We start from the raw sequence: 16,783 nt of genomic DNA on the forward strand, positions 1-16,783 counted from the left end.
TAGATGATGCCCAGGTACTCTGATGAGGTATAATTCACCATGAATCCACATAAGAACGGAAACACACACACACAACACATACACCTGTCCCAAACCCATCTCCCTCACACTCATTCAGCAGCGAAGCAGCAGTACCAACAGGCCGTAGAGCAGAAAGATTAAAAATGTCACACACCAGACAGGCCGACCCAACATGAGAAATAGAATCCCTCATTCTAGTTCTGTGGACCCAGGGCAGAGACAGACGACCAACAAACACTGCTGTCAGCCACTATCACTGTGTCCCCCGAACACTTCAGTCTCCACTTGCAGGACAAATGTGCTCCGTCATGAGAGACAGGCTCTATTGTTTACATGAGGCCCCTTTTCATAGTATGGAACAGATGGCTGTTCCACATGACTGACGCTGAATCAGTGATCATTTTCAAGGAGAGACGTCATTTCACACAGGAATAATTGTAGGGTTTTGATGTAAATGTCAACAGTGCTTTTGCACAGTTGTAAAGAAAAAGGCTAAAACTCTAAAAGCAATGGAATTTCACTACCTAGAGCACTTTATAGTTTATGAAAAAGCCTCGTCTCTATCCAGGTGAGAGGTTAGATGCAGTGCAGAGACTAGCTATGGGCCAATCTGCGTCAGCATGTCTGATTTGACCTCTCGGCTCTACGCTGACCTTTTCTACAAGGAGCACCTGCGCGGCTAAGTTAAAATATGTCGGCGCACGCAAAGAAATTTAGGAGCACAATGGCAAATACTTGAGATATTAAAGCTAGAATCCTTCATTTTTCGAGGCGCACTGGTGCTCCTAAATTAAAATTCCAGGTCGCAGAGGAAAATATTTAGGCGCATATGCAAGTACAATGGTCACAATGTAGTGCCCTGCCTCTGGTAGACACTGCATGCTGCTGCCTGGAGGCACTAGGGGAACAGGAAGCCTTATATAAACTCTTGTTAAAAACTTAATAATACTATCTACCATTCTCAACCACTAGAACTAAAAGGAAGAGATGGGAAGTAATCCCACATTATACACATCGGACCAGAATAATGAAATGTGATTGCCAGTTTCTCAGGTCAATGCACAAAGAACAGGCCTGGACTCTTATTATGTAACCTTACATTTGAAAGGAGGAGAATGAAATGCATTAGTCCCAATTCCACATGAGAGGGCTACCTTGGAAATGACTTTAACTGGACACCTTAGTCAGTTAGACTGACTGCTCACCAAGTGTCAATGTATATTTCCCAGCAAAAAAGATAGTGTATATTAGCGTTCAGAGTGATCACGGTTTAATCATCATGGGAAGAGGTAGCTAGCAATAAAAGAAGTTCACTATGAAATGTCAAGCAATGGAGCCTACTTAGGTAGGGGTCTTGCCTTACAGACAAAGCAGTGAACAACAGACTAAACGGTTAGATTGTTAGAGTAACAAGAATCTCACAAAAAGGTTATTCCCAGAAATGAACAATCGTATTCACCTCCATCAATAAGGACCAAGAAGAAGTGGAAAGACACACACCAGAAAGAGAAGAGTACCACAGGACAAAAAAAAAAAAACACCAACGGAGATATATGAAGGACGTGCTCTCTTACACTTTCAGAGGACTGAGATCTCCGAGGAGGTAGTGTGGGAGGCATCTGCTGGGAGAGAGTCAGGTTGTTGTTTGGTTTTCATTTCCACATTCTCATTTTTTGGCCCAGCAGAGCAAAATGTGTGAGACCAGACCTGACTTCCTACATTAGAAGAACATTCAAAATGGAAAACATAAAACAAAATTCCATATGGCCATGACAAACAGCCTCATTGAAAAGGAGAACATCCTGCATCAAGAACCAAACTGCAATTGTGAGAATACTTTGTTGATAAGCGATGCCCAGATCTTAATGCATATTAGATCATTGCAGAATTATTTTTTTTTTTTTTGTAAACTATGAACTAGCATCATGCAGCCATCCGGCTGATCATTTAAAGAGCTGAAGTGTGTGGTAGTGCGTGTGTATTACTCTTTTGAAGTTTCCTTTCCCCTTATTCACTTTCAAAGTTAATCCTGCAAGAAAGACACTTCATTTTCATTTCGATGCACGGTGTGAAAAGATAAAAAAGAATTTGATCCATTTCATGCTCTATCCGATCTCAGACTTTTACGTCTCCCTACACTGAGGAGCAGCACACTCCAGAAGCAGCCTCAGCGTCACCCTAGACAGATCAGGACCTGGATGAGTCACACAGCTCTATTAGAAACACCCACACACCTCTCCATGCAGTACCATCAGAGATGGCTCTCGTTTTACTGAGGGTTTTACCCTCCAGGTGTCAAAAACTGTTTCATATCTTTTCTGCCATTTAGAACAATACTGGAGCTGAAGGTAGGCCCGGAAATCTTCCTTGACCCTTCTATTAACATTTTTCACTGACACTATGCACACTCACAGGACTCTACACACTCACTCACTCACAGGACTCTACACACTCACTCACACACACACAGGACTCTACACACTCACTCACTCACTCACAGGACTCTACACACTCACTCACACACACACACACACACACACACATTCATACTGACTCTACACACACACACACACACACACACACACACACACACACACACACACACACTCACATACAATCATCATATATGCTGCTGCTACTCTGTTTATCATACATCCTGATGCATAATCAACTTACCCCTATAAATATCTACCTCTATCACTCCAGTATCCCTGCACATTGCAAATATTGTATTGGAACGGACACTGGAACTGATCCTGTATATACAGTACCAGTCAAGTTTGGACACACCTACTCATTCCATTTATTTATTTTTTTATTTTTTACTATTGTCTACATTGTAGAATAATAGGGAAGCCATCAAAACTATGAAATAACACATATAAAATCATGTACTAACATAAAATATTTTATATTTGAGACTCTTGAAAGTAACCACCCTTTGCCTTGATGACAGCGTCGCACACCCTTGGCATTCTCTCAACCAGCTTCAAGAGGTAGTTACCTGGAATGCATTTCAATTAACAGGTGTGCCTTGTTAAGTTAATTTGTGGCATTCTCTCAACCAGCTTCACCTGGAATGCTTTTCCAACAGTCTTGAAGGAGTTCCCAAATATGCTGAGCACTTGTTGGCTTCTTTTCCTTCACTCTGTGGTCCAACTCATCCCAAACCATCTCATTTAGGTTGAGGTCGGGTGATTGTGGAGGCTAGGTCATCTGATGCCGCACTTCATTACTCTCCTTCTTGGTCAAATAGCCCTTACACAGCCTGCAGGTGTGTTGGGTCATTGTTCTGTTGAAAAACAAATTATAGTCCCACTAAGCGCAAACCAGATGGGATGGCGTATCACTGCAGAATGCTGCGGTAGCCATGCTGGTTAAGTGTGCCTTGAATTCTAAATAAATCACTGACAGTGTCACCAGCAAAGCACCCCCACACCATTACATCTCCTCCTCCATGCTTCATGGTGGGACCCACACATGCGGAGATCATCCGTTTCACAAAGACACAGCGGTTGGAACCAAAAATTTGGACTGATCAGACCAAAGGACAGATTTCCACCGGTTTAATGTCCATTGCTCGTGTGTCTTGGCCAAAGCAAGTCTCTTCTTATTATTATTGGTGTCCTTTAGTAGTGATTTCTTTGCAGCAATTCAACCATCAAGGCCTCATTCATGCAGTCTCCTCTGAACAGTTGATGTTGAGATGTGTCTGTTACTTGAACTCTGGAGTATTTACTTGGGCTGCAATTTCCGAGGCTGGAAACTCTAATGAACTTGTCCTCTGAAGCAGAGGTAACTCTGGGTCTTCCTTTCCTGTGGCGGTCCTCACGAGAGCCAGTTTCATCATAGGGCTTGATGGTTTTTGCGACTGCACTTGAAGAAACGTTCAAAGTTCTTGAAATTTTCCAGATTGACTGAACTTCATGTCTTAAAGTAATGATGGACTGTCGTTTCTCTTTGCTTATTTGAGCTGTTCTTGCCATAATATGAACTTGGTCTTTTACCAAATAGGGCTATCTTCTGTATACCACCCCTACCTTGTCACAACACAACTGATTGGCTCAAACGCATTAAGAAGGACAGAAATTCCACAAATGAACTTTTAACAAGGCACACCTATTAATTGAAATGCATTCCAGGTAACTACTGTACCTCATGAAGCTGGTTGAGAGAATGCCAAGAGTGTGCAAAGCTGTCATCAAGGAAAAGGGTGGCTACTTTGAAGAATCTCAAATATATTTTTATTTGTTTAACACTTTTTTGGTTACTACATGATTACATGTGTTATTTCATAGTTTTGATGTCTTCACTATTATTCTACAATGTAGAAAATATAAAAAATAGAGAAAAATCCTGGAATGAGTAGGTGTGTCCAAACTTTTGACTGGTACTGTAGCTTACTGGCACTGACCCTGGAACTGATCCTGTATATAGCTTACTTACTTCTCGTGTTTTTGTTCTACTTTACTTTATAGTACTACTGATATTGATAACTGTATTGTTGGGAAAGAGCAAGTAAGAAAGGCATTTCACTGTACTTGTGCACGTGACAATAACTTGAAACTTGCTCACCAACAGAAATGAACATAGCATAACATGCATAAACACATTTTAACCTGTAAAAACATGCGGCAGGTTGCAAATGGGACTTCTATGACAGCAAGCAACAAGCTGGCTGGCACGCTGGCTGGCTCATTCAGGTAGCCTAATTTGAAACAGATGGGACTAAACTACCTTTCCCATCACCATCTGCTGGTTCTCCATATCAGTCTTAACTGGCAGCCTCCATACTGGCTCTCCTCTCTGTGTGCTCACTAAGGATGAGGCACATGCATGCTCAAAAGAAAGGGGACAAGAGGGTTTAGCCTGAACCATCTGTGGAATAGGGGGGTTCACTGAGCTTTTTGATCCCACTCTTTTCTCTCTGCCCCTCCCTCCTCATTAACTAGTCCACTCCATGGCACTGGCACGGTTCTCTTTACAATGAAAACACCATGGAATGACAGATCCCTCCCCCATTATAGATAGATAGGCTATGTACAGTGCCTTTGAAAAGTATTCAGACCCCTTGACTTTTTCCACATTTTGATACGTTACAGCCTTATTCTAAAATGCATTAAAAAAAATGTTTTTTACCCTCATCAATCTACACACAATACCCCATAATGACAAAGCAAAAACAGGTTTGTAGAAAAACGGAAATATCACATTTATATAAGAATTCAGACCCTTTACTCAGTACTTTGTTGAAGTGCCTTTGGGAGCGATTACAGCCTTGAGTCTTCTTGGGTATGACGCTACAAGCTTGGCACACCTGTATTTGGGGAGTTTCTCCCATTCTTCTCCGCAGATCCTCTCAAGCTCTGTCAGATTTGATGGGGAGCATTGCCGCACAGCTATTTTCAGGTCTCTCCAGAGATGTTCGATCGGGTTCAAGTCCGGACTCTGGCTGGGCCACTCAAGGACATTCAGACTTGTCCCAAAGCCACTCACGCATTGTCTTAGCTGTGTGATTAGGGTCGTTGTCCTGTTAGAAGGTGAACCTTCACCCCGGTCTGAGGTCCTGAGCGCTGTGGAGCAGGTTTTCATCAAGGATCTCTGTACTTTGCCCCGTTCATCTTTGCCTCGATCTTGACTAGTCTCCCAGCCCCTTCCGCTGAAAAACATCCCCACAGCATGATGCTGCCACCATCATGCTTCACCGTAGGGATGGTGCCAGGTTTCCTCCAGATGTGACACTTGGCATTCAGGACAAAGAGTTCAATCTTGGTTTCATCAGACCAGAGAATCTTGTTTCTTATGGTCTAAGAGTCTTTAGGTGCCTTCTGGCAATCTCCAAGCGGGCGGTCATGTGCCTTTTACTGAGGAGTGGCTTCCATCTGGCCACTCTACCATGAAGGCCTGATTGGTGGAGTGCTGCAGAGATGGTTGTCCCTCTGGAAGGTTCTCCCATCTCCACAGAGGAACTCTGGAGCTCTGCCAGAGTGACCATCGGGTTCCTGGTCACCTCCCTGACCAAGGCCTGTCTCCCCCGATTGCTCAGTTTGGCCGGGCGGACAGCTCTAGGAAGAGTCTTGGTGGTTCCAAACTTCTTCCATTTAAGAATGATGGAGGCCACTGTGTTCTTGGGGACCTTCAATGCTGCAGAAATGTTTTGGTACCCTGCCCCAGATCTGTGCCTCGACAAAATCCTGTCTCAGAGCTCTAGGGTTGGTTTTTGATCTGACATGCACTGTCAACTGTGGGATCTTATATAGACAGGTGTGTGCCTTTCCAAATCATGTTCAATCAATTGAATTTACCAAAGGAAGACTCCACTCAAGTTGTAGAAACATCAAGGATGATCAATGGAAACAGGTTGCACCTGATCTCAATTTCGAGTCTCATAGCAAGGGGTCTGAATACTTACGTAAATAAGGCATTTATGTTTTCTAAAAACCTGTTTTCGCTTTGTCATTATGGGGTATTGTGTATAGATTGCCGAGGATTGTTTTCATTTAATGAATTTTAGAATAAGGCTGTAAGATTTGGAAAAAGTCAAGGGGTCTGAATACTTTCCGAACGTGTGTTAGACACTCATGAGCAGGGATGTTTATTTTCAAACAGGACAGGTTTATTATATAGAACTCTCTCGGGGTGGAGGAGCGTTGGGAATGAGAAAGAAATAAACTAACTATGAGAACAATGGATGTCATAACCATAAATCATGCTGAATAAAAGACAAAAAGGTCAATAAGGATACCTTCCTGAATACTGGTATTCTCACAGGATGAGGGCATTCTTTTCTAAATATCTATTTAAAGCTTGTGTAAAATATAATTTAGCTCACTCTAGTGTCCATAAATGACATTGCATTGCTTCCCTTCCAAACCTGATGTTGCAATTAAACGGAGAGATTGATGAGTTGGGACAATTATCACCCTGTGGAGGAATGCTAGGTCTCCTGTAAAGTGGTTACACAAAGCTCTAAGTGTGGCCTGCCCAGATAAAGATGACAGGACTGTGGCTTCATTCAGATCTATAGGCTCTCCGTTTGCCTGCAGAATAAAACCCTTGAGTGTCATCAGTTCCCGGTAATGAGCAGTTTTGGACAATACAGCCCAGCCAGCATCCTCTGTCTGTCTGAGTGGCTGTGCTATACGCTGCTGTCTGGTAATCTGGCTAGGAGCTGTGGCTCTCAGGGGAAAATGCTACAGTAATGTTATGCTACATTCTTTCATGGAGGAGATGTCTGGATTCTATCTCCCCCTCCAGAACCTGACTGCCAAACCCTGTACCTCTCTGTAATAGTCTACCAGCCTGTGACTCAGGACAATACCCTGAATACACCTCCTTCGAGCATATTGGACCCGAAAGGTGTCAATAGGAAGAAATGATTGAGTACTGTACATCACACAGCTGTATACACACACCAAGCTGTGCTCTGACACACAGACACGCACATGCACCAAACACACACAAAAACACACACACACTATGCGGTGCTAGCACCATTCAACTTTGATATTTTGGCACCCCTCATCCAACATAAGAATCAGCTTTCAAGGCTGCAGTTGGCTGGCTGTGACAGACAGGTCTAATATACTGTGAGACTAAGTAAATACATCCTGATCTGAGCAGAGGATATAACGGCCTGGTGGTTCCTCAAGGTACAGCCTATAGGCCTACATACACAGCCAAGGAAGCTTCTCACTGGGATAGATACTCATAACCAAACACAACCAAACACAGAGCTGAGACAAGAGAGAAGGTTTTAATCCATATATAGGTCCTACAGACACATCCATTGTGAGAGGGGCTCTCTAGTGTCCATGGGCACCATCGACCTGATAGGATGAGAAGAGGTCAGAGGTCAGGGGGGTGTTAAAGGTCAACAGCTGAGGAAGGAGTGGGTTAGCTACCAGGTGGGGTTGGGGTGATGCAGATAAAAAAAATCAGAAAGCGGGAGGGAGATGGAAATGGAGAGAGAGTGATAGAGAGAGAGACAAAGACAGAAAGAGCCCTGAGGCACTGTGACCCAGGGCCAGCTGGCAAGAGTGTGTTGGAGGTAAAATAAAGGTCTTCCACATGGAAAGCTTGCCCAGACCAAGGAGCCGAGGCTCACATTGGCAAGCTGGCACCGAGAGCAGGGCCTGGAGAGGCCATTCAGAGGGCCTAAACACTAACACAACACCCTCTGAACAGGTGCCACGGGATCTACACTGACACTGGTACACAGCATAATCAATAGTCTCCACCAAATGCCCCAGAGTGACCCTCTGTTGGTCACCCCAGGCGATGACACACCACACAGAGTTTGGTTTGATCCCAGCAGCAGGTCCTAACCCACAGCATGGGGATTTACCGCTCTTATTTCTACAGGGTCTCTAGCCATCTCCTCTCTCAGAGGGAGAATCTGGGAAAAGAGCTTAACCCTCTCCATGCAAACAGAGTTTACATTAATCATGCTAACAGATACAGAAAAAGATCATAGCAACATATATATACTCTCAAAAACCAGCCTGTGGAGACTAAAATGCCACAGAAGATTAAGCAGAAGTCTTGATCAATGAGGTTGGCTAAAGTAGGAAAACATCCTTGGCTTAGTTTTAATAAGATGGAAAAGAAAATGTTACAATATTATTAATATTAATGGAAAAATATCCTAAAAGAAAGAGAGGTAGGCTACAACATAATTTCTATTAATGGAAAATTGAAAGACACTGTGTAAAGAGAATCAATATACTCACAAAAGCTGGCTTCATAGTGGCCATGGGATCCGTGGGGAGCAGGACAAAAAACGAAGCAAAAGTGAAGTGGGCTGTTAGATGACTACCCTTTCTTCTCAGTCTGTCTATGCGTCGCCCTCCCGTTCTCTTTCTTCTTCTCTCTCTATCCCCTCCCATCTGTGGGTCTACTCTAACTGGCCCACACAATGTATCCCCTGGATTGTCATGTTTAGTATGATCCTAAGACTGAGACAAACCTGCATTAGCATGGGCTTTAAACACACACACACACACACACACACACACACACACACACACACACACACACACACACACACACACACACACACACACACACACACACACACACACACACACACACACACACACACACACACACTTAAATGCAGAAGCGCAGGCCAAGACCTCATGCAAGTCAAATCTCCTCGTCTGTAAAGGCAGGCTGTGTGTGTAAAGAGAAGAGGGTGTGAGAAAAGGAGGAGTCAGCAGACCCAGACACACAATGAAATAGCTTTTTTTGGTGCCCTGGGACCCCCTCGTCCACACGCTGTCACACAGCTCAGTAGAGTGTTCCAGAGCAGCCAGCCGTGACCAGCAAGATGGCCGCCCGCAGCCAGGCTGGCTGCTCCTTACAGCAACAGTAGGGAGTGAGAGACAGCTAAGAGAGGGATAGAGAAAATAGAGAAGGGCTACACTTTAAAAACTGACCTATTTACAGAGGATATTCACAGGCTTCTAAATAACTAAAACAAAGGATGGGGAAAGTTAGAAAACATACTTTTGCTTAATATTGCTTTCATTTGTTATAAACATTCCATCAATGATGCAGACCGAGTACTTGAGGTTTTCTTGAAAACAGTGTGAGAAAAGAGTTTCAGCTTGAGAAATTGCTCTTTGCTAAGAAGCAATTTGTTTATTTTGCTTGCTTTTGCTGCTTGCTTGCTAACCCGGTCTGCTAACTTGCCAGCCCCGGTCTGCTAACTGCTAGCTTGTTTAACCCCAGCCTACTAACTGTTAGCATCGGCCTGCTAACTGACTGAATCACCGTGTCCCCAGTCATCCCAACCACTCACTGGACCCATATGTTCACTTGGCTACGCATGCCTCTCTCTAATATCAATATGCCTCGTCCATTACTGTCCTGGTTAGTGATTACTGTCTTATTTTACTGTAGCCTCTAGCCCTGGTCAATATGCCTTAACCAACCATGTTGTTCCACCTCCTACATATGCGATGACATCACCTGGTTTAAACGTCTCTAGAGACTATATCTCTCTCATCATTACTCAATGCCTAGGTTTACCTCCAATGTACTCACATCCTACCTTACCTTTGTCTGTACACAATGCCTTGAATCTATGCTATCGTGCCCAGAAACCTGCTCCTTTTACTCTCTGTTCCGAACGTGCTAGACGGCCAGTTCGTATAGCCTTTAGCCGTACCCTTATCCTGCTTCTCCTCTGGTGATGTAGAGGTTAATCCAGGTTCTGCAGTGCCTAGCTCCACTCCCACTCCCCAGGTGCTCTCATTTGTTGACTTCTTTAACCGTAAAAGCCTTGGTTTCATGCATGTTAACATTAGAAGCCTACTCCCTAAGTTTGTTTCACTCACTGCTTTAGCACACTCTCCCTACCCGAATGTCTTAGGGAGAGTCTTACAATTTGAGCTCCTACTAAAACTGCACCTTTCCAGAAACAAGTCTCTCACTGTTGCCGCTTGCTATAGACCACCCTCTGCCCCCAGCTGTGCCCTCGATATCATATGTGAATTGATTGCCCCCCATCTATCTTCTGAGCTCGTGCTGCTAGGTGACCTAAACTGGGACATGCTTAACACCCCGGCCATCCTACAATCTAAGCTTGATGCCCTCAATCTCACACAAATTATCAATGAACCTACCAGGTACAACCCCAAATCCGTAAACACGGGCACCCTCATAGATGTCATCCAAACTAACTCGCCCTCCAAATACACCTCTGCTGTTTTCAACCAAGATCTCAGCGATCACTGCCTCATTGCCTGCATCCGTAATGGGTCTACGACCACCCCTCATCACTGTCAAACGCTCCCTAAAACACTTCTGCGAGCAGGCCTTTCTAATCAACCTGGCCGGGGTATCCTGGAATGACATTGACCTCATCCCGTCAGTAGAGGATGCCTGGCTATTCTTTAAAAAGTGCCTTCCTCACCATCTTAACCTGTTGGGGATAGGGGGCAGTATTTGCACGGCCGGATAAAAAACGTACCGATTTAATCTGGTTACTACTCCTGCCCATTAACTAGAATATGCATATAATTGTTTGATTTGGATAGAAAACACCCTAAAGTTTCTAAAACTGTTTGAATGGTGTCTGTGAGTATAACAGAATTCATTTGGCAGGCCAAAACCTGAGAAGATTCCAAACAGGAAGCGCTCTCTCTGACTATTTCTTGGCCTTCTTGATCATCTCTAACCAAAACAGGGGATCTCTGGCATAACGTGACATTTTCTAACGCTCCCATAGGCTCTCAGAAGGCGCCAGAACGATGAATTGTGGCTTTGCAGGCCATGGCTGAAAAACATTAGCGCATTTGGATAGTGGTCGATCTGAGGACAATGAGACTGGAGGCACGTGCACGAGCCGACACCATGTTTACTTTCTCTCTCTTTGAACGAAAACAACGACTCCCGGTCGGAATATTATCGCTTTTTTACCAACATTTGTTATTGAAGTAGAAGTCCTGGGAGTGCATTCTGACGAAGAACAGCAAAGGTAATCAAACTTTTCTAATAGTAAATCGGAGTTTGGTGAGTACCACACTTGGTGGGTGTCAAAATAGCTAGCCTGTGATGGCCGGGCTATCTACTCAGAATATTGCAAAATGTGCTTTCACCGAAAAGCTATTTTAAAATCGGACATAGCGAGTGCATAAAGGAGTTCTGTATCTATAATTCTTAAAATAATTGTTATGTTTTTTTGTGAACGTTTATCGTGAGTAATTTAGTAAATTCACCGGAAGTGCTCCGTGGGAATGCTAGTCACATGCTAGTCACATGCTAATGTAAAAAGCTGTTTTTTGATATAAATATGAACTTGATTGAACAAAACATGCATGTATTGTATAACATAATGTCCTAGGATTGTCATCTGATGAAGATCATCAAAGGTTAGTGCTGCATTTAGCTGTGGTTTGGGTTTATGTGACATTATATGCTAGCTTGAAAAATGGGTGTCTGATTATTTCTGGCTGGGTAATCTGCTGACATAATCTAATGTTCGGCTTTCGTTGTCAAGCCTTTTTGAAATCGGACAGTTTGGTTAGATTAACGAGAGTCTTGTCTTTAAAATGGTGTAAAATAGTCATATGTTTGAGAAATTGAAGTAATAGCATTTCTAAGGTATTTGAATATCGCGCCACGGGATTACACTGGCTGTTACGTAGGTGGGACGATTTTCGCAAGCGTCCCACCTAGCCCATAGAGGTTAAATAAGCATGCCCCATTCAAAAAATGTAGAACTAGGAATAGATATAGTCCTTGGTTCACTCCAGACCTGTCTGCCCTTGACCAGCACAAAAACATCCTGTGGCATTCTGCATTAGCATCGAATAGCCCCCGTGATATGCAACTTTTCAGGGAAGTTAGGAAGAAATATACACAGGCAGTTAGAAAAGCTAAGGCTAGCTTTTTCAAACAGAAATTTGCATCCTGTAGGATGAACTCAAAAAAGTTCTGGGACACTGTAAAGTCCATGGAGAATAAGAGCACCTCCTCCCAGCTGCCCACTGCTCTGAGGCTAGGAAACACTGTTACCACCGATAAAACCACTATAATTGAGAATTTCAATAAGCATTTCTCTACGGCTGACCATGCTTTCCACCTGGCTACTCCTACCCCGGTCAACTGCCCAGCACCCTCCACAGCAACCCGCCAAAGCCCCCACATTTTTCCTTCACCCAAATCCAAATAGCTGATGTTCTGAAAGAGCTGCAAAAGCTGGACCCATACAAATCAGCCGGGCTAGACAATCTGGACCCTCTCTTTCTAAAATTATCTGCCAAAATTGTTGCAACCCCTATTACTAGCCTGTTCAACCTCACTTTCGTATCGTCTGAGATTCCCAAAGATTGGAAAGCTGTCGCAGTCATCCCCCTATTCCAAGGGGGTGACACTCTAGACCCAAACTGCTACAGACCTATATCTATCCTACCCTGTCTTTCTAAGGTCTTCGAAAGCCAAGTTAACAAACAGATTACCGACCATTTCGAATCCAACCGTACCTTCTCCGCAAATGCAATATGGTTTCAGAGCTGGTCATGGGTGCACCTCAGCCACGCTCAAGGTCCTAAATGACATCATAACCGACATCTATAAGAGACATTACTGTGCAGCCGTATTCATCGACCTGGCCAAGGCTTTCAACTCTGTCAATCACCACATTCTTATTGGCAGACTCGACAGCCTTGGTTTCTCAAATGATTGCCTCGCCTGGTTTACCAACTACTTCTCTGATAGAGTTCAGTGTGTCAAATCGGAGGGCCTGTTGTCCGGACCTCTGGCAGTCTCTATGGGTGTGCCACAGGGTTCAATTCTCGGGCCGACTCTCTTCTCTGTATACATCAATGATGTCGCTCTTGCTGCTGGTGATTCTCTGATCCACCTCTACGCAGACGACACCATTCTGTATACTTCTGGCCCCTCTTTGGACACTGTGTTAACTGACCTCCAGACGAGCTTCAATGCCATACAACTCTCCTTCCGTGGCCTCTAACTGCTCTTAAATGCAAGTAAAACTAAATGCATGCTATTCAATCGATCACTGCCCGCACCTGCTCACCCGTCCAGCATCACTACCCTGGATGGCTCCGACTTAGAATACGTGGACAACTACAAATACCTGGGTGTCTGGTTAGACTGTAAACTCTGCTTCCAGACACACATTAAGCATCTCCAATCCAAAATTAAATATAGAATCGGCTTCCTATATCACAACAAAGCATCCTTCACTCATGCTGCCAAACATACCCTCGTAAAATTGACCATCCTACCGATCCTCGACTTCGGTGATGTCATCTAGAAAATAGCCTCCAACACTCTACTCAACAAACTGGATGCAGTCTATCACAGTGCCCTCCGTTTTGTCACCAAAGCCCCATACACTACCCACCATTGCGACCTGTACACTCTCGTTGGTTGGCCCTCACTTCATACTCGTCGCCAAACCCACTGGCTACAAGTCTCTGTTAGGTAAAGCCCCGCCTTATCTCAGCTCACTGGTCACCATAGCAGCACCCACTCGCAGCACGCGCTCCTGCAGGTTTATCTCACTGGTCACCCCCAAAGCCAATTCCTCCTTTAGTCGTCTTTCCTTCCAGTTCTCTGCTGCCAATGACTGGAATGAACTGCAAAAATCTCTGAAGCTGGAGACTCATATCTCCCTCACTAGCTTTAAGCACCAGCTGTCAGAGCAGCTCACAGATCACTGCACCTGTACATAGCCCATCTGTAAACAGCCCATCCATCTACCTACCTCATCCCCATAATGTATTTATTTATTTATCTTGCTCCTTTGCACCCTAGTATCTCTACTTGCACATTCATCTTCTGCACATCTACCATTCCAGTGTTTAAATGCTATATTGTAATTACTTCGCCACCATGGCCTATTTACTGCCTTAACTTACCTCATTTGCACTCACTGTATATAGACTTTTTGTTTTCTTTTGTCCTACTGTATTATTGACTGTATGTTTTGATTATTCCATGTGTAACTCTGTGTTGTTGTATGTGTCGAATTGCAATGCTTTATCTTGGCCAGGTCGCAGTTGCAAATGAGAACTTGTTCTCAACTAGCCTACCTGGTTAAATAAAGGTGAAATAAATCAAATAAAATAAATTTTGGGCCATTTTCATTGAAAACAATCCAGTAAGGTATTCAATTGTTACCCAGAAATGATTTGATGTTGAGATAAAAACTGTATTAGACCTTTAAGAAAACTGTCCAATGGGTGATGAATCTGGTATAATGTAACCCAGGGAAACCCCTCCTGGGTGACTGAGCATTACAGCCCTATTAACTATTCAATAGACAAAAAAAAGAAGAAATAGAATAGTCATGAAAACGAGGACATAAAAAGAAATCTGAAAATGAACTTTTTCTTGCCAAAGGAAATAACTTGCATACCGTACTCTCTCTTACACACACATACGCATCACGGACAGGCTACATGCTAATCCGAGTGATGGGTTGAAAGGCAACGTTCGGCTGTTATCTTGAACACTGCAGCTCAGGGTTTCTGCATTAGCATTCACCTCGGCTAGGTTGTTGAGCAAACTGTCAACTCTCCGGGCTGCTACACCGCAATAAGTGATCCTACCTGACAACCTTCAGGCTGAGGGGGTGACAGAGAGAGCGACAGGGAGCCTGTGAATACAGACAAGGTGGCAATAATGGGCGATGTAGAAACTGAGATCTCTGGTAACCGTCAAACCTTTACATGAAAGGTGTGTGAAGAAAAAAAAAAGATTGTCTTTTAAACGTTCAAATATGAAGCAAACAAATGTGAAATGACAGTGAAAATAACAGTAGCGAGGCTATATACAGGTGGTACCGGTACAGAGTCAATGTGCGGGGGCACCGGTTAGTAGGGCTAATTGAGGTAATACGTACATGTATACTACCATTCAAAAGCTTGGGTTCACTTAGAAATATCCTTGTTTTTGAAAGAAAAGCACATTCTTTGTTCATTAAAAAAAACATCAAATTGATCAGAAATACAGTGTAGACATTGTTAATGATGTAAATGATTATTGTAGCTGGAAACAACTGATTTTTAATGGAATATCTACATATGCATACAGAGGCCCATTATCAGCAACCATCACTCCTGTGTTCCAATGGCACGTTGTGTTAGCTAATCCAAGTTAATCATTTTACAAGGCTAATTGATCATTAGTAAACCCTTTTGCAATTATGTTAGCACAGCTGAAAACTGTTGTTCTGATTAAAGAAGCAATACACCTGGCCTTCTTTAGACTAGTTGAGTATCTGGAGCATCAGCATTACTGGGTTTGATTACAGGCTCAAAATGGCCAGAAACAAAGCACTTTCTTCTGAAACTCGTCAGTCTATTCTTGTTCTGAGAAATGAAAGCTATTCCATGCGAGAAATTACCAATTGAGCAGCGCAAACTGGCTCTAACCAGAATAGAAAGAGGAGCTGGAGGCCCTGGTGCACAACTGCGCAAGAGAACAAGTACATTAGAGTGTCTAGTTTGAGAAACAGACGCCTCACAAGTCCTCAACTGGCAGCTTCATTAAATAGTACCCGCAAAACACCAGTCTCAACGTCTACAGTGAAGAGGCGACTCCGGGATGCTGGCCTTCTAGGCAGAGATGCAAAGAAAAAGCCTTCAATCAGACTTGTCAATAAAAAGAAAAGATTAAGATGGGCGGGACACAATGCAAATAGTCGGGGTAGCTATTTGATTACCTTTTCAGGAGTCTTATGGCATGGGGGTAAAAGCTGTTGAGGAGCCTTTTGGTCCAAGACTAAGTGCTCCGGTACCGCTTGCCATGCGGTAGCAGAGAGAACAGTCTATGACTGGGGTGGCTGGGGTCTTTGACAATTTTTTGGGCCTTCCTCTGACACGGCCTGATGTAGAGGTCTTGGGTGGCAGGCAGCTTAGCCCCAGTGATGTACTGGGCCGTTCGCACTACCCTCTGTAGTGCCTTGTGGTCGGAGGTCGAGCAGTTGCCGTACCAGGCAGTGATGCAACCAGTTAGGATGCCCTCGATGTTGCAGCTGTAGAACCTTTTGAGGATCTGAGGACCCATGCCAAATCTTTTCAGTCTCCTGAGAGGGAATAGGTTTTGTCGTGCCTTCTTCACGACTGTCTTGGTGTGTTTAGACCATTCTAGTTTGTTGGTGATGTGGACACCAAGGAACTTGAAGCTCTCAACCTGCTCTACTACAGCCCCATCAATGAGAATGGGGGCGTGCTAGGTCCTCCTTTTCCTGTAGGCCACAATCATCTCCTTTATCTTGATT

The 16,783-nt window shown here is 43.9% G+C and overlaps 1 protein-coding gene across 9 annotated transcripts in view; it reads right to left on the reverse strand.

Moving 5' to 3' along the window:
* The window catches only part of LOC106572349 (ankyrin repeat and SAM domain-containing protein 1A), a 118,621-nt gene that overhangs the window by 30,626 nt on the left and 71,212 nt on the right, over window positions 1-16,783 (reverse strand). For 8 of the 9 annotated variants that reach the window (XM_045696171.1, XM_014146404.2, XM_014146400.2 and 5 more), the window contains one exon: window positions 1,596-1,640. The exons of the other annotated variant lie outside the window; for it this stretch is intronic. In XM_045696171.1, the coding sequence (XP_045552127.1) occupies window positions 1,596-1,640 (45 nt within the window). The remainder of the gene's footprint in view (window positions 1-1,595; window positions 1,641-16,783) is intronic. 9 annotated transcript variants of the gene reach the window in all.

Source organism: Salmo salar, chromosome ssa15 (genome assembly GCF_905237065.1).
Source record: "Salmo salar chromosome ssa15, Ssal_v3.1, whole genome shotgun sequence".
Classification (NCBI taxonomy): Eukaryota; Metazoa; Chordata; class Actinopteri; order Salmoniformes; family Salmonidae; genus Salmo; species Salmo salar.